This window comes from Rhinolophus hipposideros (genome assembly GCF_964194185.1).
Source record: "Rhinolophus hipposideros genome assembly, chromosome: 3".
NCBI lineage: Eukaryota > Metazoa > Chordata > Mammalia > Chiroptera > Rhinolophidae > Rhinolophus > Rhinolophus hipposideros.
This window is the reverse complement of record NC_138049.1, coordinates 84,782,330-84,804,106: the sequence shown is the minus strand read 5'-3', so window position 1 is coordinate 84,804,106 and position 21,777 is coordinate 84,782,330. Positions and strand designations below refer to the sequence as shown.

At 40.5% G+C, this 21,777-nt stretch overlaps 1 protein-coding gene across 3 annotated transcripts in view; it reads left to right on the top strand.

The window, feature by feature from the left end:
• The first annotated feature begins 9,252 nt into the window (after positions 1–9,252).
• Positions 9,253–21,777, top strand: part of ZNF451 (zinc finger protein 451) — a 72,712-nt gene continuing 60,187 nt past the window's right edge. Inside the window, exons 1-4 of one of the 3 annotated variants that reach the window (XM_081044759.1) lie at positions 9,253–9,657; positions 10,166–10,249; positions 17,185–17,265; positions 18,703–20,544. In XM_081044759.1, the coding sequence (XP_080900885.1) occupies positions 9,637–9,657; positions 10,166–10,249; positions 17,185–17,265; positions 18,703–20,196 (1,680 nt within the window). In that variant the 5' untranslated portion in view covers positions 9,253–9,636 and the 3' untranslated portion in view covers positions 20,197–20,544. Of the gene's footprint in view, positions 9,658–10,165; positions 10,250–17,184; positions 17,266–18,702; positions 20,545–21,777 lie in introns of those variants that run through there. The other 2 variants (XM_081044757.1, XM_081044758.1) reach the window with 2 other exon arrangements.

The following is a 21,777-nucleotide window of genomic DNA, read 5'->3' as shown; positions in this document are numbered from 1 at the left end:
GTGTTCTAACAGGATCCACAGCTTGTGCCACAAATTTTTGGCATAGGGTGGGACTATTGGCCATGCCTTGTGGGAGGACTTTCCACTGAAAGCGCTGCATAGGACCCTTGAAGTTGGTTACAGGCAGGCTAAATGCGAAACGCTCTCTGTCCAGGGGGTGTAAAGGAATGGTAAAGAAACAATCTTTAAGGTCTATAATAATCTTGTGATAGTTAGCTGGGATAGCTGTCGGGGAAGGGAGGCCTGGTTGGAGGGCTCCCATGGAGAACATGGTTTTATTAATTTCTCTGAGATCCTGAAGGAGGCGCCAAGACCCAGACTTCTTTTTAATAACAAAAATGGGTGTATTCCATGGCGAAGTAGTTGGTTCTATATGTCCTGCCGCTAATTGTTCCTGCACTAACCGAGAAGCTGCGGACAACTTTTCCTCAGGTAGTGGCCATTGGTCCACCCAAACGGGGGAATTATCTTTCCATTTTATCTTCTCCGCATGGGGTGCAGGAGGATCAATGGCCGCTAGGAAAAATCCTGACTGCCTAATCCTTGTCGGTTAGGGTTGGGCTTTATAGAGAGGGGATTTTTTATCCCTTGACCAGCTTTTCCCAGTCCCTGTCCAGGGAGATAGCCTTGGTTAAGCATCTGTTGAGCAACTATTTCGTTGGGGCTGCACATGATAAGTTTGAGTTGTGATAGGATATCACGGCCCCACAGATTAATGGGAATTCCAGAAATAATATATGGCTGGACCTTACCAGTATTGCCCTCTTCGTCTTCCCATGAGAGTATTTTAGAGCTTTGTCTGGGATTGGCTGATTGTCCTATGCCCTGTAGATGGGTATATGAGGCTTTAGAGGGCCATGTTGAAGGCCAGTATCTATCTGAGATGACTGTTGCGTCCGCTCCCGTGTCTATTAAACCTTGAAATTTTTTTCCATCTAAGTACAGGGTTAAAAGTGGCCTCTCTAAAGTGACCTGTTGTATCCAATAGGCATCTGAGGAGCCGAAGGCGGACTCCCGTCTCTTTGGTGTCAGATATTGTTTATTAGAGGTGTCTAATGGGAGAAGCACAAGCTGTGCTATCCTTTGGCCTTTTACTATGGATACAGGGCCCAGAGGGGCCGAGGCTAAGAGTTGTATGAGTCCTGTATAATCATTATCTATGACTCCTGGGATTATATTCAGGCCGGCGAGGGAAGAGCTGCCCCGTCCCAATATAAGGCCAAATGTTCCCGGGGGCATAGGTCCCGTCGTGGTGGTGGGAACGAGTTGGACCCCTTGGTCTGGGGTTAGTATCGAGTCGGCGGCGGCACAGAGGTCCAGTCCTGCGCTTCCGGGGGTAGCCCGGTGGAGGGAACCGACACTTGAGCTGGGAGGATCTGAGGACTTGGTTGTTGGGGAACAAACCTGACAGCCCCTAGGTTGTGTCCCGATGGAGGGGCCAGGGGCTGGCCCCGACTGGGGTTTCCCGGTTTCCTGAAAAGGGGGATACCTTCAATATCTGTTTTAGAATAACAATCAGAGGCCCAATGTTTGCCCCGTCGACATCTTGGGCACACGGTGGAAGGCATTGGTCTGGAGGGTGTCGGTGGGGGCTGTGATGAATTTTGGGGTTGTGGACCTCTATTTTTTATTGGGCAATCTCGACTAAAGTGTCCAGGTTGTTTACAGGAGAAACATAATCTAGATTGTTGATTAGGAGGCTTGTTTGAGGCAAAGTCTCGGAGGGCGGCTCCGATAGCGAGTCCCAAGGTATGGGAGGCTCCAACCCCTGAGCATAGTTTAATGTAGTCAGCAAGGTTGCCTCCACGGTGGGGGCGAATGGTTGCCTGGCAAGTGGGGTTAGCATTTTCATAGGCTAAATGTTTAACAAAGGCGCTGTCGTTCTCGCCTTCTCCGACCAACCGTTCGGCGGCGTCGGTGAGTCTGCTGATAAACTCACAATATGGCTCCTCGGGGCCCTGACGAATCTTTGCCAGGGAGGTGGTAGCGGAGCCTCTTGGAGGTAGGCGGCGCCACGCCTTGAGACCAGCGTTCTGAATTTGAGCTAACAGCCCCGGGGGAAAAGTTGCCTGGATTTCATTGGTATGATAGGGTTTTTCTCCTAGTAATTTATCCCGAGTCCATGATCTTGTTGTTCTATTTTCACTATTGCGCTGTGCTATCTCTCGGCAGTTTTCTTTAAACTCTGTGTGCCAGAGGACGTGGTCCCCCCCAGAAAGGGTGGCACGAGCTAATTTAAACCAATCATTGGGTGTGAGCCAACGGTCACTGAGACCTTCAAGAATTGCCAAGGTGTAGGGCGCTGTTGGGCCATAAGAGCTTACTGCACCTTTTAAATCTTTAATATGTTTGATGCCTAGCCGGTGATATTTTTGGCCAGTGGGATCATTGGAGTTGGGAGTGTTATCTTCTGGGTCTTCTGTGTCAGAGGCCTCATCGGCCGAGGGGGGATTATGAGAGTCGGGGGGTTCATTGTTAGTCTCTTCCATTGTATCCTCTTGAGAGGGTGGGCCACGGTTTTGGCTGCGGGTAACTGGAAAGGTCATTAGGGTCTTTTTATTAAGTATTGGGCCTTTTTGAGGTTTTTCAGGGTTTTGGTTAGGCATTAAGGTTTTAAGTTCTTTTTCAAGGGCATGCAGCTCCTTTAGGAGTTGCATATGTTCGCGTTTTTGTTGGAGTGTCTCTCTAAGAGAAGAAATTTCTTGGGTTAAAGATATTTTTGCCTGCCTAATGGGATCGGTTAAGGATGGGGTGTTTTGAACTAGGGTGTCTTGAGGGAATAGGGGTGGGTTTGGGTTTAAGACTGGGTTATAGAATGTTGGGAGTTCCTGAGGGTGGACATAAGGGGGAGGGGTATGTATTTTTTGTGAAGGGGCGCGCAAGGTTGGCGCGGCGAGGCCCCAGGGATCTTCTTTTTTATTATAGCGGGCAGCTTGTTCCTCTAAATCTATCTGGTCTCTTGGGGAGAGCTGGTCCTGATTATTAAAGGCCAAAAGGGAAGGGTAGATTTTAGGGGGGTCTTTTAATGGGTGATTCTCTAAGGCAGAGGCTTCCTGATTATCAGCTTGTTTTTTAGGTTCCTCTGGCATGTCTATTGAAACAGATTGGCAGACAGAAGGGGGGCGGGAACTCTCTTTTAGGACTGTTTCCCCTGTCTGTAAGATCTCTCTAACATCTGGGTCTGAGGAATGTATTTTTAGGATATCATTAATCAGATTCCAATATGAGAATGCCGATACAGGGACCTTGTTGGGTCCAAAAACCCGATAGTAATCATTAAAACAGTCTCCAACTCTCTTCCAATATTTTTGATCAATCGTTCCTTCTTGGGGGAACCAGGGGCAGATATCAGAGACAAAACTGAAAAACTCACGTAAATCTTTTTTTCTAGCCTTAACTCTCCGCATCTTGAGAGATTCCTTAATACCCTTAAGGAAGAGTTCATGTGAACTCAACTCCTGTCCCATGTCAATCACCTACTCACCAATCTCTCGTCCTTCGCTGGGCGGCTACTCCAACGTCGGGCAAACTTGGAGTCTTTTCTTGCGGGTGAATACCTCGTGAACTCCAAACGAGCCTTTTTACTGCCGAGGGGGCTGTCGAGTCTTGTCCCTTACGGGCTCGAAACAAGCCACACTCGCGCCGGGGAGGCCCTCGAGTCTTGTCCCACGAGTGAAAACTGCGTGGGCTCGAAAGAAGCCAGCCCGTGGAGGCTCAGGGAGGGGGGGGGCCGCGGCGGTTTCCAGAGTAGGTGTCCTCATAGAATCTTCGTACCTCGGGCCCCACGTTGGGCGCCAAAATGTCCCGACCGGCAGGACAATGCAACGTGGGACGAGGGGAAGAAACCTGTTGAGGGTGAAAAAAAGGGGAGACAGGAGACGCGAAGAATGGAGGCAAGACAGGGATCTGATCAAGCCTCAAAATTTTATTACGATGGCGGGTTATATATATAGCTATGTCAGATGGGGGTGGGATATGCTATGTCATAGGGTGGCGAGGTACTTGTCGCGGGCTGATAGGCTAGGACAGGGCGATGCCATATGAGGTACAAGGAAATGGGCAGGCTCTGGGTTTGGCGCGCGCGGGCTCTGGGTTTGGCGCGCGCGGGCTCTGGGTTTGGCGCGCGCGGGCTTTGGGTTTTGTGACCAGGAAGTTCTGCCTAGGCAAGGCCTGGGGATTTCTATGGCTTCCGACAGTTTCATCGTAGAATAAGTAGACCTACAAGGAAAATTGTTAATTCTCTCTAATACTTGGAACCCCTAATATCTATAAAATGACTACGAAGTAACATGCAGTGAAGGCTTTTGATGTGATTCTGAGTATTTATACTCTGTGCAAACATCAAAAAATCATGTAATGAAAGGTTACAAAAAGGAAACCAATGAATTCACACTTACAATAAAAATTTTTAAAAGAGAGAAGGTGAGACTCTTTATTACAAAAAAATGCCAATAAAAAACGTTGAGAGAAAGGTAGAATTGGAATATTACCATTTTGTAACCATTATAATAAAGGTTGCTACAGACAAAAGTCATCAGAATATGCTATATAAAAAGGAATAAGTTTCATGAAGACCATTATGTTTGCGTGGTGTGAAAGTATATCCCCACAGATTGCTTACCAGTTGTAAGGGGGAAAGACAGTGGTGATACTGGATAACACCTTGATCAGATGATTAAAATTAATATCCTCAGTGCGGGGCAGATAGCTATCATGTGCCTCTAGATGTGATCATCTAAAACACTTCAACAGCACTTCTAGTATTTTGTCTGGTAATGCAAAATTACCAGATGTCTGGTAATGTCTGGTAACTTGAATCTAATGAGAAAAGATCTGACAAACCAAAATTGAGGGACATTTTATAAAATAATTGGCCTTAATACTTCAAAAACATCAATCTAATGAAAGACAAAGGCTTAAGAACTTGAAATCAAAGGGGAATAAAGAGACATACAACTTAATGCATTATGGGATCCTGGACTAGACAATTGACAAAATGTGTCAAGGTCTGTAGATTAGAAAAAAGCGTATCAATGTTAAATTTCCAGATTTTGATAACAGTACTGTTATGGATTGCATATGTGTGTCCCGCCCCCCCCCCCAAAGTCATATGTTGAAACACTAATCCCCAGTGGGATGGTTTTTGGAGTTGGGGCCTTTGGGAGGTAATTAGGTCATGAGGTTGGAGCCCTCACGATGGGATTAATGTCCTTATAAAAAAGACACAAGATAGCTTGCTTCTCTGCTGTCTACTATGTGAAGATACGATATGATACTATGTGAAGATAAGATATGATAAGACTGCAAACCAGGAAGAGTGCTCTCACCAAGAATCGATTCTGCAGGCACCCTGATCTTGGACTTCCCAGCCTCCAGAATGTGAGAAATAAACTGTTATTTAAGCCACTCAGTCTATGGTAAATTGTTATAGCAGCCCAAGTAGACTAAACAAGTACTATGGTTATGTCAAAGAAAATCCTGATTCTTAGGAAATACACACTGAATATTAAGAGATGAGGAGGGATGATACATACATCCTACTCTCCAATGATTCAGAAAAAAATACATGTATATATATCTTTATATGTATATATGTGTATGTATGTAAAAAGTGTGTATATGTGTGTGTAGAGAGAGAGAGAGAACATGATAGAAACAAATGTTATTCTTGCAATTTTTCTGTAAGTGTGAAATCATACAGAGATGTCTTTTGTTTAGGATTTCACACCCTCCTTCAGCTTGTGGGAAGAAACAAATATTAGTTGTACATGTCTTAAATTCCTCCACAGTTGCTCTTCAGTAAATAGATTTTGACAACTATTCTAACATGCAGATCATAAAAGAGGTTAAATGGATCTAATACTTATAACCTGCCAGCAAAATTGTTACAATTATACCTACACTTACACTGTGCAACAGACCAATTCCTTTCATAAATACTAACCACTTCTAATACTTTTGGTTGTCTAGGTTATTTTCAAAATCCTCATGACCCACTCACTACAAGCTGAACCACCAGAAGTCTTGTTCAGAAGCCTGACATGGAAGAATAGTGTTACTATGATGCAAATACAGTGAACAATGATCCTCCAAATATTTCTAGAAAGGGAGTAGGAAGTTTTTCAAATTATTCAAAATGTCTAATGATAGGAAAAATTACTGTTTTCAGTTTATTCCTAAGGGCAAATACATTATTGCTTGAAAGGGAGAATGTCCATATTCTAAAGTAAATCCCGTTTCGCCGAAAATGAGACCTAGCCGGGCAATCAGCTCTAATGCGTCTTTTGGAACAAAAATTAATATAAGACCCAGTATTATATATTATATTATATTAAATATATTATATTATACCGGTCTTATATTAAAATAAGACCAGGTCTTATATTAATTTTTGTTCCAAAAGACGCATTAGAGCTGATTGTCCGCCTAGGTCTTATTTTTGGGGAAACAGGGTAATACAGGTTACTCTAATGAGAAAAGTGACTTGTATTTATGAATGAACCCCAGAAATGAGCCACCCTCTTTCATCCTGCACTCCAGAAGGCTTATTTTTCTTATGCACAACACTTGTACAGAATACCAGACCTGAGAGGAACAAAGAAATTGCACTAGAGATCTACAGGGCTGTTTTTTTATATTCTTACAGAATCAAATGCTCTGTTCTGATCCCATAACTCCCAGGAAATGACAATGACAACTGGTTCAATAGTATCCAAAGAGCTATCTTCTCTCCTGAAGAATATTCTGTTGGGATAATTGCCTATAAATCTTTTTATAAAAACTTTGTTAGAAATGATTAGAGACCATTCAAGTTGCCAGGTTTTAAAACAAAAGCATTTAATCCAAACCAAACATGGTTCTTAATAATATAATTGCCAGGTTTTAAAATAAGAACATTTAATCCAAACCAAATATGGTTCTTAATAATATAATTGCACTGGAAGTATTTCTGCTTTTATTTACTAAACCATAATAAGATTTGGTGCTGTGTACACATGAACTCTCTTGCCCAAGTTGAATGATGTCTATGTAAGTTACAGGCTCATGCTAGCCAGACTTTCCTTTGAGTGTGTGTGTGTGTGTGTCTGTGTGTGCGCGCACATGTGTGTGTGTGTGTGTGTGTGTGTCTGTGAGAGAGATTTATGAACATTGGATGATGATTCTTAATAAGGGTTTAAGCCCTATTGATACATTTAAGTTGCCTCTTGGTGGCATTCCCTTAGTCAAGAACCAAGTTACCAGAATCTTAAATGCTGCCGTGCAGTCAATGTTCAGAGAGATGGTTCTATAAAGACTCATTCAACAAGAACAGCAAGAAAGCCAATAGAATACCGATGAAAATAAAACTAAAGTGGAAGCCTTTACTTCTTTGTAAGTAAAAGCTTCTTTGAGTTGAAGCTTCTTTAACTTCTTTGAGTTGAAGGGAGAACATCATCATAATGTCACTGATGTAGATCTGGAAATCTATTATGATGTTGCTTAGGACAAATCTAAGAGAGCTAAATGAGAGTGGTTATCAAACCCAGTGATGGGCTCCCTTCATGATCTTTTCTGGTAAAGCAAAATAATGGATCTGCAGCCCAAGTGAAACATTAAAAAAAAATTTCCTGAGTCACACAAAAAGCATTTCCCCATAAGTAAAAGTCTCCATTTTGAATCTTGAACCAACCAGGCAAACAACTCTGCTTCTCCCAATTCTAACTAGTTCCCTACTTCGCAGACTGGCCTGGTGTTAATCATCCAGCCCAATCTCTTCTTAATTTCCTAGGACTGAGAGACTCCCAAGCTTTGCCTATGTTTTTTTTTTTTTTCCTCCTTTGCTACACCAAAGGAGTGGTAACTACAGACAAATCTCTAAAAAATATGTCAGTGGGTTTCAGAAGATTTTCTTGTATACACATAGTCCAGCTACCCAGAGAAAATTACTATTAATATTTAGTAGGTTTCTTATTTCAAGCATGGTTTGACTGGTTTTGATCATATTACATGTATCTTGAAGTTTTGAAAAATAAGCGTTTAATTTTTTCCTCCACATTTTCAGTGGTGGTAAAAACACTCTCTTGTAGGTAGAATATATGCCAAAGTTGAAACTTCCATTCCCCAATCATTAGACATTTAGATGTTTTCTAATTTTTGCTACTACAAATAAACCTGTGATAAATATTTTGCATAAAGCTTTCCCTACAGATTAAATAAATGTCCTCAGGATAAATCCTTGCAATGACAACTGAATTAAAGGGTATGAGCATTTGGGGGCTCTAGCCACATTATAATGCATGTTTTCCAAGAGTTTCACCCATTAACTCCTACCTGCAACCAGTTCAAGTAAATGTTCCACCGAACTTATACCAGCAAATTAGGAAAAACTTAAATACAAGTTTTAGAGATATTTACATACAACTTTGAGGAATACAACAGGCAGGTCTCTCATTCTCAATTTGCCTCTAAATTTCTCAAACTTACTAAACAGAAAAGCAGCTGAAGTCATAAAGCACGTGGAGAAAATGCACATATTAGGCAATAATTACTACAGGCACAGGTAAGTTTGTTCAGATGGCATGTTTGCATATAGACAGACAAAAACAGGAATCCAAGATTTAAAAGAATTTTCCAACTTGAATTCTTTTCAAAACCTTTATTGAGAATTGTTGGTGTGTAAAAAAAAAAAGTTTTTTGGTCAAGTATTGAGAAAAAATTAAAACACATCGTTGAACATGAGTGAACTATTTTATAGACTGCTTTTTGAGTGTGAACACGGAAGGGCAACTATTCTATGTTTCTAAAGTAACATCTGAGAGCATCTTGTAAAAAGTATATTTTAGTATCACGGGTCTAGAGCTTAGTGATGAAGTCAGCTAGGCTTCGTCTTCCTGTCCTATTGGGCCCCGGGCTCTAGTTTTCTCCAGGTTAACCTGGAGACGGGAGCTCTCATCCTCAATTTTCCTCCTCAGGTTTATTAATACAAGCCGTAGCTGGAAGACTGAAGCTAGGGAACAAGTGAGGAATGTAAAGATACATCAGATTTCTTTCCTGACCTTAGCATTCAGCTAACCTCCGCAGAAAAGGAAAAGAAAGAAAACTGAGAAATTAGTCCCCATCACCCGCCTTTGACTTAGCTCCACTCCCACAACCACACAAAATCCAACGGCGAACCCTCCTCCACCTCTTCCTCCCTGCGGCTCTATACAACAGAACCAAGCCCGCCCACCGCTCCCCAGAACGGCAGCGACGTCACCCCGGTGAAACGCATGCGCGGCGCCTGGGGGCATTTTTTCCGATCTTTTCCTCCGAGGCTTGGGGCGGTCTCGGGTGCGACAAAACTACAATTCCCATCATCCTGTGCGGTGCAGGGAAGGAAGGACGAGACTGCGAAAGAGGCTCCGGAGGATAGCGGGCTAGAGCTGGCCGCTCCTCTTTCTGAAGCGGTTTTGCACCTCTTTTCGCCGGGGGCGTCGGTGGCGACGGCGGCGTCGGCGGCGTCGGCGCTCACGCAGGGGCGGGTCACGGCGGCGCGAAGCGGTGCTCGGCGGGAAGGGAGGTCGTGGCCGTGTCGGCGGTGGCGGCACGGACTGCAGCGACGGCGGCGGCCGCAGGGACAGCAGGAGCAACGGTGCTGTCAGTTAAGCCGTCGGAGAAATGGGAGACCCAGGGTCCGAGGTGAGTCGTCGAGCGTTCTCAGGCGACCCGCGAAGGGTTTTGTGTTGTGTTGGGTCTGAGGCCTGGTGCTCGGCGGCAGCCATGGGGCGATCCCGTCAGCGGGTTGGGCCGAGCCCAGCTTTCCGGGCCGGGGCAGGTCTGCGCGAGGAACCAGCAACAACAATGGCCGCCCGGCCGCCCCCGGCCCCCTGCACCGGCTCCGGAGTCCCTCGTTGTCGCGGCTCTGCCAGCGGGAGCGACATTTTGAGACGGGCTGGCTCTTCAGCAGTCAGCCTGCATCCCTCTTCCTTGAGCAGATCGGGGAATTCGGAGGGGCCAGGAACTCCTTTTCGCCGTGCGGTCCCTACAGCTCCACGTATGCGGAGGCATGACCCGACTCGTACTCAGTTAGGTTTCCTTGAAAGCTCTGCCGTTTTCATTCTTTTTGGGGAAAATCTCTTTACGTTGCGGTAAAATCTCAGTACGTGGCAGTATAATACGATAAGCGTGTTTTGGCTTATTTTTATAGATAATAGACTCTGCCCCTCCAGCCGGGCCTGAGGCCTCTGAGTCCACAGCGGATGAAAATGAAGATGACATTCAGTTTGTGAGTGTAAGTACCGACGATATTTGGCGTTTTTCCCAAAGACTATTCGTGGTAAGCCCTTCTGTGACTGTATCTCACTTGTTCATCGTTCATCAAATACGGATGCATGTCCCACAGGTACTGCACGGCGTGGAGCCCGGCGTAGGATTAGGCAATTGACCAAAAAACAGGTCTCTGAGCAACCACGTAGCCATCCCAAAGCTGGGGCCTAAATTGCTGATTGTACACTTAAATCACTCTGCTCATGCTTTCGTGTAGAGCCATTTTATAGTTATCTACGCACACTTTTGGTCTCTTAAGACTGTATCCTGAAATGGGGCAAGAGGATCTTCCTAAAAGGTGACCCACAGATAAGAGTGAAGTGATGAGGAAGGAGATAGAAAACAGGGAGGGTATCAAGAACTCAAAACCTGAGCACTGTAGCCCCGTCCCATGAAGGCAGATAGCTTGAAGATGTCGCTCAGCTTGAGGTCATGAGGTTACAGCATAGTACAATTGATGTTCATAATGAAGATCCCTGCATCACCAGGAACTTACTGTATCTCCTGATGTCACTCCCTTTGAGACAGTAGTTTTCAAGCATTAGTAAGTGTAGATTCCTGGGCTTCCCTCTGAACCTATTGAGTCAGAATTTGAAGGTGGGGGCCCAGGAAACTTCATTATGGACAAATGCAAGGACAGATGAAAATCTGGACTACACATCATAAAGCATTGGTTTAGGGAAAAAAATCAGACATTCGGATGATTTTTTACCCCAAACTGTTAAAGGATTACAAAGGCTCTGCCTAAAGTCATGTCTTAGCTAGAAAATATTTCTACTCTAACCGACTCTTTTTGAATACTGGAGTTAGTTGAGGTGTGCTATTAAAGGTGTATAATTTTTCTTTAATAGTGTCTTTCTGATGTGTATTTGTGTTTGTTGCTTTTGGGGGCAACTTTGTAAAACTGGTTTTTTTAAACTGTCCTCTAGTACCCCAACATTAGGGCCATTGTGGTGATCCATTGTTTATTGTAATGGGTTTGTTTAGGAGTCTTTCACAAGATCACTTCTGTGGCTTTTTCTCCAAGGCTAACGGATATGGTATACTCTGTCCTTTTCATTTTAAACTTTTAAGCATTGTGGGGGGAGTAGAAGAATTGTGTCCTGCCCTTTCATTCACTGTAGACTGAAGTATGTTTGGTAGCAGGATTCTGTGGCTCTTCAGGACAAATAACTTTCTTCCTTTATATTGCTATATTTGTGAATGGAGAATATTTATCTTGATATTGTGCAAATAAACATAAGACTGACACACTTCTTTATGCGGTATGGGCCTTGTTTTGAAAGTCAGAGATGGAATCTACTAAAATAGAATTTGAAAAAAAATTTTTTTGGTACTCTGGAATGAAGAATTGTGTAACTTGTAACTAACATAAGCTTGTATTAAGTCGGTTTAAAAATCCTCTTAAGTTTTATTTTAAACATAAAGAATCTGTTATATCTTTGCATCTAGAATAAAAAATATACAATCAGTGTTTTGTGTATTCTACTTGATACAACATCTTGTATTTATTTCTGTTTCCAAATGTAGGTTCAAACGTTGGATAGTTCCAAATGGAGAAATGAATTATATGTATTAAATGCAATTACAATACTAGAAGAAACCTATTAACAACATTCCCTCTGCCTTTTTTAGTGATAACACTTAAATGACAATAGTACCTTAATTCTATTTTAAAGTACCTTTAAAGACAGAGTCTTATACTTCTTTCTGTGACCCAATCTTATAGTTGACACTGTGAGGTAATGCTTATCGAATAAAGATAATAAATACTTCTCTACTTAAGATTTGTTCGTACACAAAAACAACATTATGATGTCATTTCTTGATTTACTCTGGTTTGGATTTCTTAGTTTGCTGTTATTAACTTGATTTTCTCATCTTTAATCCACATGGCAGCACAGCAGTCCCTTTGTGGTTTGCACAGTACAGAGTCCCAAACTAAACATAGCATGCTGAAGGAAAGGGATAATATAGATGTGGAAGTGAAAAAATGACCCCTTTCATTTAAATTTTATTGAAACATGACATAGAACATAATTCATAAGTGTACTGTTTTATTTTTGCAATGCCAATATACCTGTGTAAACCATGCTCAAATCAAGAAACAATGTTACCATAATAAAAACTTTTCATTTAGGTCTTTTTCTCTCATTTTCTGTTTCGTTTATGACTATTCAGCCATTATCTTTATGTCTTTTTTTTTTTTTTTGAAACTGCAGATATTTTAGTGTACTCCCAGAAAGCTAACTGTTCTAAGAGCTGATGACTTGATTTTTCACAGTGCTAATTCTAGATACAAAGGTATAAAAACTGCTGAGGTAACGTATCACAATCTTGAAGATAGCACATGAGATTTAGGTTTCAGCTGAGATTATCGGTATAATGTGGAATCATTGGACATGTGGAGATAAGGAACGAAATCAAGGTATAATTACATAAATAGAACTTCAGGAGCATATAGGTCAAATCATAATACTTTAACTGCAGTAGAAGGGGTCATAGGTAAAAACTTAGGCTATCTTTTGGCTGGGTGTTTTGGGACTATAATTGGCTTAATAAAAGTAATGTTGGAGCTCGTAATACGCAGTCATGAATTAAGTACTTTAGAGCTACAAAGATTAATCAGAAATACATCCTACTCATAAGTGTCAGTATTTCAGTGTGAGAAATGAGATAGATGAAAACTATATAAATAGTTGCAGAAAGTTCTTTTACAAAAAGTACATGGTGTTACCAAAAAAAAAAAAAAAAGACAAGACTTTCAATGTATTTGGTTAGGTAGGATTTAGTATTTTATGTGTTTAAAAGGTCATCTTTGAGAAGAAACAAGGAAAAGCATAAACATTGGGAAAACATTATTTTCCGTAATTCTGGAAGACTTTTATTTTTTGAGTGGGAGAGGGAAGGATGGATTAGATTAGGTAATATAGATGTTGAATTGTGAACCAAATGTGAACTTGAAGCAAGCAGTTGGGAACCATTTGAAATGTTTGAACTGGGCAAGACCATAGAAGTAAATCGTATGTCTCTAACGTCTCTATATGGAAAAAACATGATTTATTTACAGTTTTAGATTCGATTTTTCATCTGTGCTAAAATCTATATTCTTTGTTTTAGACTGGGGTAAACTCTGTCATACCTTAGCATATTGACGTCACTTTCCAGTTAGTAGGTAATTAGTGTTTTGGTGTTATAAGAATCATTTTTCTAATAACAGGAATGAAAGCTTTTTATATAATTAAAAAAATTCTAAGCTTAGAATATTAATGCAACTCCTGTGTTCCTAATCTGTTTTGCTCGTGCCTATGTTCCTTCCGCTAAATTGTGTGGCCTTGGAAGTAGAATCCTTTGATTTTGTTACTGGTACAAAGGAGATGAGAGTGATGGTTTACTAGTGATGGATGGAGCAAATTCAAATAAAATACCTTGTAAATGGAGGACCACGTGCATTTATACTTGTTAAGGATACAAGCAGTCATTATAAATATTATAAAAAATTATTCTTTTATTTATTTATTTTTAAGGAGGGTGCAGCTCACAGTGGCCCATGCGGTGATCGAACCGGCAACCTTGGTGTTATTCACACCATGTTCTAACCAACTGAACTAACCGGCCACCCCTGAAATTATTTATTTATTTTTTAAAAATGTATATTGGAGAACAGTGTTTCTCCAGGGCCCATCAGCTCCAAGTTGTTTTCCTTCAATCTAGTTGTGGAGGGCGCAGCTCACCTCCAAGTCCAGTCGCTGTTTTCAATCTTAGTTGCAGGGGGCGCAGCCCACCATCCCATGCTGGAATTGAACCGGGAAGCTTGTTGAAAGCTCGCACTCTACCCAACTGAGCCATCTGGCCGCCCCTCTGGAAGCTCAGCAGCAGCTCATTGTCTTCAGTCTAGTTGTGGAGGGTGCAGCTCACTGGCCCATGTGGGAATCAAACCAGCAACCCTGTTGCTCAGAGCTCGCGTTCTAACCAACTGAGCCATCCAGCCGCCCCAAGAAATTATTCTTGATCTTTGTATTATAAACATTATTTTGTTTCTGGAGTTAAGTAACTTATTTTTCGGTAAGTGTTACGAGTAATTTGGAGTTGGGTATAATAACAGGTAGTCCTTTTTCTCTTACTGAAAATTATCTCAGAAACTTAGATAATAAGCATTGATTTAAAAATAGTACATATATTTTGAACTACCTCAGACTTGCATTGACCACACAGCCAGTTATATGTTTAGAGAACTAGGTGTACTTCAGTTAGTTTTCTTATTTGTTAAATGGGATAATAGTAATAATACAGTAGTATCTCACCTTGTAAAGTAATTGTGCGGATTAAATGAAATCATGTGCATGAATGAAAAGTTAGCACAATGCCTATACAGGGCTGAATGACAAATGTTACTGATTAGCAGTAAAGTAAATGGAGTACTAAAATGTTTTGATTCCTTCATTATGGTACAATTTTTTCCATATCCACTGTGGAAATTACCTAAAACATTTGGGTATTTTAGGTATGTTACCTAAAATATTTGGGAAAAATATCCATATTTTTCCATATCCACTGTGGAAAATACCTAAAAAGTATTTGTTTATAAGTAATCTTTTCCTGACATACTTCTCTTTCCTTATTTTTCCACTCAGCCTCTTGGCGCTTTGTGGTCTCAGACACTTGCCTTCTTTTACCATTCTATCACTTACAACTCTGTAATCTGTTGAGTGAATGAATAACTATTCTAAATGACTCCTGCCTTTTCTTACTTTTGGATTCCCTATCCTGATTCTTTTTATTCTACTTAATTAATATGAATTCTATGAAGTTGTCATCGTTTAGTTGTTAAAAAATGGTTGCATATCAGTTTAATGGTTCACTCCAATAGTAAATTTTTGATAGTCTTACCTATTTTTACTCTTGCCTCTTTTATTTCTACATCTACTTTTAAATCCAATTTGTGACCATTGTTCTTATCCAGTTGTTCCCTGCCCAGTCTACTTTTTATTTTGTACCCTGTTACCATCTTTCACCTCCCTTTTTCCTTTACCTACTCTCCGTTCATGGAAGCTCTACCTCTGTATTTCTGGTAACCTGGGGGTTTCTTGGTGTGCTGTTGCTATGGGCATGTAATAAAATTTCGTAATGTACATTTCTTGAAGGATGCAAACTCAGGTCATTATATGAACAGGAGAAGCTATTTTCATCTCCTCTACTTCTTAGATTCACCCTTTGATTTTGATAATCGTAATACCAATGGTAGGTTTTAGTCTTAAAGTAGGGGGTGCAACTCTGCTGACCATACGTTGGGGAAATATCAGTCCCTCTTTTTCTCTTTTTTTAAACTTCCATTTTTACAGCTCAGGCAAAAATCCCAATTACTTTTTTAAGTGATTCCTGCCAGAAGTTTTGCTCTCTGGTTTTATCTCAGTGGCTGGATCACCCACTACCTGCAAGGATAGCAATTTCCTGCTTGGGGAGAAGTTGTAGTTTAGGGTAAGAAATAAGCTATCTTTGAGACTGGATGCTCCTTTCATGAAGAGGATCTTTTACTAGATCTTAGCTTCCTGACTCTAGAGTCTGTTTCTGTTAGTTTTTCCACTGAATTAATAATTTCTCTATCCTAAAAAGAATCTCTCCTTCATCTATATTCTCCTGTGTTACTTTCGTTTTGCATCTACTAGATTTTTAAAAAAAATAATCTTATATCCTTTACTGTCATATTTTCTACTTAATTTTTTTTAGAGAATGGCGTCTGCTCACATCTTTCTTGAGAGTTGCTCTCTCAGAGGCATTTTAAAATATTGTTGACAAATTCAGTGGCATTTTTTTGTTTGTTGTTTTGGTCATATTTAGCACCGATAACTTTTCATTGGGGTTTATTCTATCCAGCTTCTCTGAATTTATGCATTCCTGGTTCTTCTCCAATCTCTGATTACCTAGTTAGTTCTTTTCCTGAATCCTAAAATTCCAGCATTTCTTCAAAAGCCTCCTTGAATCTCTTCTTTCTCTCCTTTGCTTTCTTCCTTGGCAACATCATAGTTTCAATTTAAAGCTAAAGTTATCTTCTAGGAGAGCCACTCCCAAATCTCTATTCCCAATTATGTTCATATATCTAGATTGCAAGCCTGCATTTCCAGCTCTCTGCCAAATAACCTCTGTGAACCACTGGCACATCAACCCATTATGCCCAAAAGAATGTCAGCTTTCTGTTTCTGTATTCCAAATTTATATTAATGACATTAGTATTCTTTTAATCACCCAAGCTTGAAACCTTAGGGACCACTTTGATTTCTTGTTATTGTTGGGGTTTTGTTTTTTATAGCCAATATATTTTTTTTTTCCATTATAGCCATGTATTCTCATATATATATGCAACACTGTTTTCCTTGTCATCACTACTATTTTAGTTCTGCATTATCATGTGCCTGGACTGATTAATTATCCTGCTTTCCCCACTCTTCCTATTTCTTTATATGATTAATCTTAAAGCACAGATTATATAATGTTTGATTATAGGAGGGGGAGATAAAACCAAGCTTTTAGTCAAAGAATCCCATGATGTTGAGCTTGGATATCTAACAAATCATTGATATCTGTCACATTTAAAAAGCATTGGATCATAATGTTTCTGTCCTTGTAGCCTATTTCTATATTAATAATCCTTTCTCCAAGGAATTGACATAGTCCTAATACTCATACTGGGGTTTAGGTCCTTTCATTTAGGTCTCATCATTTTTTATATGTACATACTCTGAATATTTTCTTCTGCATTTATTCTGATTATTTTCAGCCAGCCATAAGGCTGAATAATTCTTGTCAGTCCCAATAATAACAACAACAAAATGATTGTTTTAAATGCTAGTTTAGTTTGAGTAACTGTTCATGACTTGTTAATTTTGCTCAATTCTTTCATAGGAAGGACCATTAAGACCTGTTCTTGAATACATTGACCTGGTCAGCAGTGATGATGAAGAGCCTAGCACCTCTCATAGTAATGTAAGTACATTATAATGACTTGCATTTCTTTATTTCTGTTATTTAAGAGGCGTTCTCTAAAGAGTTTTCAAGTCAATGATGGCTGTGTTTAGTGCTTTAGAGAATGGCCCGTTTCTGTTAGAATGGGCCACAATAGCTAGTCCGAGGAATTCTTCGCCCAGAACATTTCTTACTTCTAGTTTTGTTCCTCTACTTTCAGTGAGGATGTGGAAGGATAACATGACAAAGGAAAGTTCTAAGTCGTGGAGGTGATATCTGATAAAAGCGTAATGGAATAAAAACTGCAAGTTTTCTGGCTCCTTGTCCCCTTCTTTCCTATCTCTCTTCAGATACCCTACAGAATTGGCCACAGAGAATTTGTTTTATCTTGGAAGAAAGGATATGTGAAGATCCTTTAGGAAATGGAATGTGGGGAAGGGTTATATGTGATGTATTACTTCAGTCATCAGTCCTTTTAACCTCCTTTATCCCATGTATATTTGGAGTTTTCTTTCTTTTCTATGATTTTTTTTGTTGTGGGTTTGACCCTTAAACTAATACTTACCTTACTTTGAGAATAAAATTAGCTGAGCCCTTTGTAGTAATCTAGTCTTTTTTGTCTTAGCCCAAATGGCTACTAATGGGCTATTTTCTTGATAGATTAGAGAACTCCTGGTACTTGTTCCACGGTGGCCAGAAAGTTTCTTGGCTCTGTGATACAGGGGATTGAGACTTAGACTTGGAGTCAGAATACCTAGGTTTTAGTCTCAGCTTCACTCCTTAGTAATTCTGTGACTTTGGATAAATTAGATAGCCTTTAACCTTAGATTATTTATCGAATAAGAATAGTACCTACCTCACAGGGTTGTTGTGGGGATGAAATGAGGTAACAAACATATGTAAGGTCTTCAAAAGCTATAAATCGTAAAGTAGGACTATGCAACTGGAAAGTTTTGTTATTCATAGAGAGAATTTTTAAAGGGGTTTAAAAGTGATTCTGCAAGGTGGGACTTTTAGAAAAAAAAATTTTTTTCCTGGAATTTTCTCCAAGTTTCCTCTGCAATTATTAGCTCCTACTTGTTGACTTACATATATTGAATGGGATTTTTTTTTAATTGTTATCACCAGCAATCTCCCCACCTGTTACTGTAGCATGGGACCAAGCAGCAGGCTAGAGTGGCAGCACTTGAACTGGGCTTGTTTATACTCTCTTTTTTCCTAGACAGAGTACTGCATTAATGCCAGTAGTTGATATTGGGCCTTTGGGGTAGTGAAGCTTGGATTTGATTTCTGTGATCCACTTGCTGACCTGTAGTGGATTGCATCTTTCATTGTTAATTATAGTAATTTAAAAAATTGAATTCTACTTACTGGACATGCATCTCTGCACTAAAAAGTTAACATATTAAAAGCATTTTTCTTTTTCCCTTGGTTTTCTTGTTCATGTGGATAACCCAGAGAATGCCTGAGTCTAAGGTGCCATCCTCTGAGAATCATCGCCCAGAAATGTGCTCTAGCTGCAGTGTTCCTCTTCCCATTGGAGACAGCAGCTCCTCCTCTGGGAGTTGCACCAGCAGTCCACAAAGGATAGTTTCTCAACCTTCTTCTGTTGAGAACCCATTGGAGAACCAGAAAAATGATCAAAATAATTCAGATATTAAGATTTCTGAGGCAGAGACATTTAAACCATCACAAAATTGTCAGACTCTGTCTTCATCTCCACTTCTGGTCCCCCAAGAATCTTTGGCCTCTTCAGAGGCCAAGGAGGATTTACCTCCAGAGTCGTCAGCTTCACGGCATGGACAGGATGCCATCCTCTATCTCCAAACACAAGTGGCTGAGATGTCCCGAGTGATACGTGATCTGCAGTCCAGGAGCTGTTTCAGATTTCATCATTCTAGGCCAAGTGAGAATTCCTCAGTTCCTTGGGACATCTCCACCTCCAAGGAAGAAAATTTATCCACAGTTGAAGAAGAGACTGACTGCAAATCGCCCTCAGCTGATGACAAAGGGCAGCCATCTGACCCTAGTCAGTCTAGTTTTACAGGTCTTTTGAAGAGAATGGAACAAAGAGGTGTTATAAAGAGAGTAACATTACAATCGGAAGCAGAATCATGTGATGGGAAACCTGATTATGTGACCTCTAAGAAGCGATTGGTTCCTCCTTTGCATCCTCTTCTGAGAATTGCCACCACTGAGGTTTTTAAAGACCCTGCTGATTGCCACCCTTCTTCCTTCATGGGACACAGGGTATATCCTGTGGCCAAGGATACCTCTCCTTTCCAACCGAATCCACCAGCTGAGGGCCCCATTGTAGAAGCGTTAGAACATAGCAAAAGAGGAAGCACAACATCTCCTCTAGATTCTACCTCAAAAGAAATGGAGGTCATGGGTTGTAGGTTCTACCATGCTGCTTCCATTGCAGCCCGAGCTGCTAGCTACATGGCCTATATGACTCAGTATCAGCGTAAACTCTGGGAAGACATGGAAGATCTGGTCCATGATCCTGAGTTTGATCGTGGAAAAGCCAGATGTATAATATCTGATGGTATGGATGCGGGCCTTTGGCAGCTTTGTACTACTAGGGACATAATGGACTCTGTAGTCAGAGTTATGGCAATGGCAGTAGACTACAGAAGGCAAGCCTGGCTCCGACTTACATCTCTCACTAAGAAAACCCAGGAGAAGATCTCACATTTGCCCTTTGATGGTACTTCCCTCTTTGGACAAGATGTGAATGCTGTTGTTGCAGAAGAAAACAGTATAAAAGAAAATGACTATAAAGACCACAACAAATACTATAACCAACATCGATACTTTTATAGTCATGATCAGAAAGCACATTATCACAATAGAGGATACTCCAAAGGGGATTGGTACAAATCCAGAAACCACCCTTATAGATACAGAAAAAAAGGAGAATCTCCAGAACGCCATGGGTACAAGAATTAATAGCTTGTTTCTGTTCAGCAGTGTAGCCATCCAACCTTCTAAGTATTTTTACTTCCTCCTGACTCAAACAGGATCAACAGGTTGGAAGTCACCTCAAAAACTGAATGTATGTCTGGAATTGCCACCACTGACATTTGAATTCTAGACTTTTGGAATGAAGTATATAATAAAGAGAACCATGCTTTATTGGCCACGGGAACAGTAGAGACTTTTCATCAGAGTAGGGTTGGACAAAGATTTACCCATTATTTCTGGTCCAGTAAAGTCCAGAGGAGGGTACTCAGGAATCTGAATCCTCTTGTGATTAAAGGAAAATATAAAGATTTGTTCCTCAGGAAAATCTTACTGGTAAATTGAGGACTAGCAGATTTGGAGTCTGGAAAAATAACTAGATCTCTGTTTACCATCAGAGGCAAATTCGTCGTTTTTAGGTCTTCAGTGCTTCCTTATTCAGGCTTCAGCTTGTCAGATCTTCACAAAATGACAAATCTGTTACATTCTCTTTATGTCAGAATGCTCAACTCACCAAGAGTCAGTCCATACTACTCTCAAGCTCTGTGAGACTTAAAAATCAACAATGAAGTGGTATATCAAGAACTGGAATTCAAATCAAAATTTGCCAAATCCAGTTTGCTTCCAGTGGGATGGCTAGATGTCACAGGTCTACTGTGGACAGCAGCTGGAAAAAGACTTTTCTACCTGTAACATTCTGTAGAAATTTTCACAGTAACTATGTTCACCAAGGCTGATGGCTACCATAACATCACCACTCAAAGTTATACATAAGAGAATTATTAGTTGTCATCATTCACAAGTTTTCGACCTATCAAGCTCTCATATATAAAGCTGTGAGACCCGTAATGGTGTTCTCTCAGGATAATCTAGGCCTTTCACCGAGATGACCTTTTAAAACAAACCTACCTTCTAAACAGTTAACTTTTTTGAGCTTGATCATCACACTAAATACAAAAATATACGTACATTATAATGTGCCCTGAAAATAAAGGATGTTACACCATCCAGGCATGCAAATCTGAACTCTTAAAAGAGCAAGAATTCCAAACATGCCTGACAATCTGGTCCTCTTATTGTAATAAAGAGGGATGGCCTCAATTGAGTTACTGAAAAATTGCTAAGATTTAGAGTGTAACTGTGGATGTAGTAAAGAGAACATCTCACACGGTTCTGTTTCTGGATATCTGTTTAAATGATGTCCATTAATGATTTCTTGAAAGTCTGAAATTAAGACTTCAGTGACATGGTCTGGTCCCTTAATCTAGTCAGACTCTTACCATGAGAGATGGCTTACTTTTTTGCTCCTGATTGGTTCAATTAATAGTTCTCCACCATTCTGGAACTGGCAGCAGATACCTCAGTTATGTGTCCCATAATACCTTTTTAATCTCAAGGCAGTGGCTGGCTGGTATACCAGCCCTTAGATCCTTGTCCTCACAGCGTGACTTCAGAAATGGAGGAAATGCCAAGTTTGAGGGGTCTGAATATATCATCTAATATTATTTGCTTGGCAGCCAAAACAACATTTTTTTATCGACAGACTTAAAATTTTGTAACTTGTTTGTC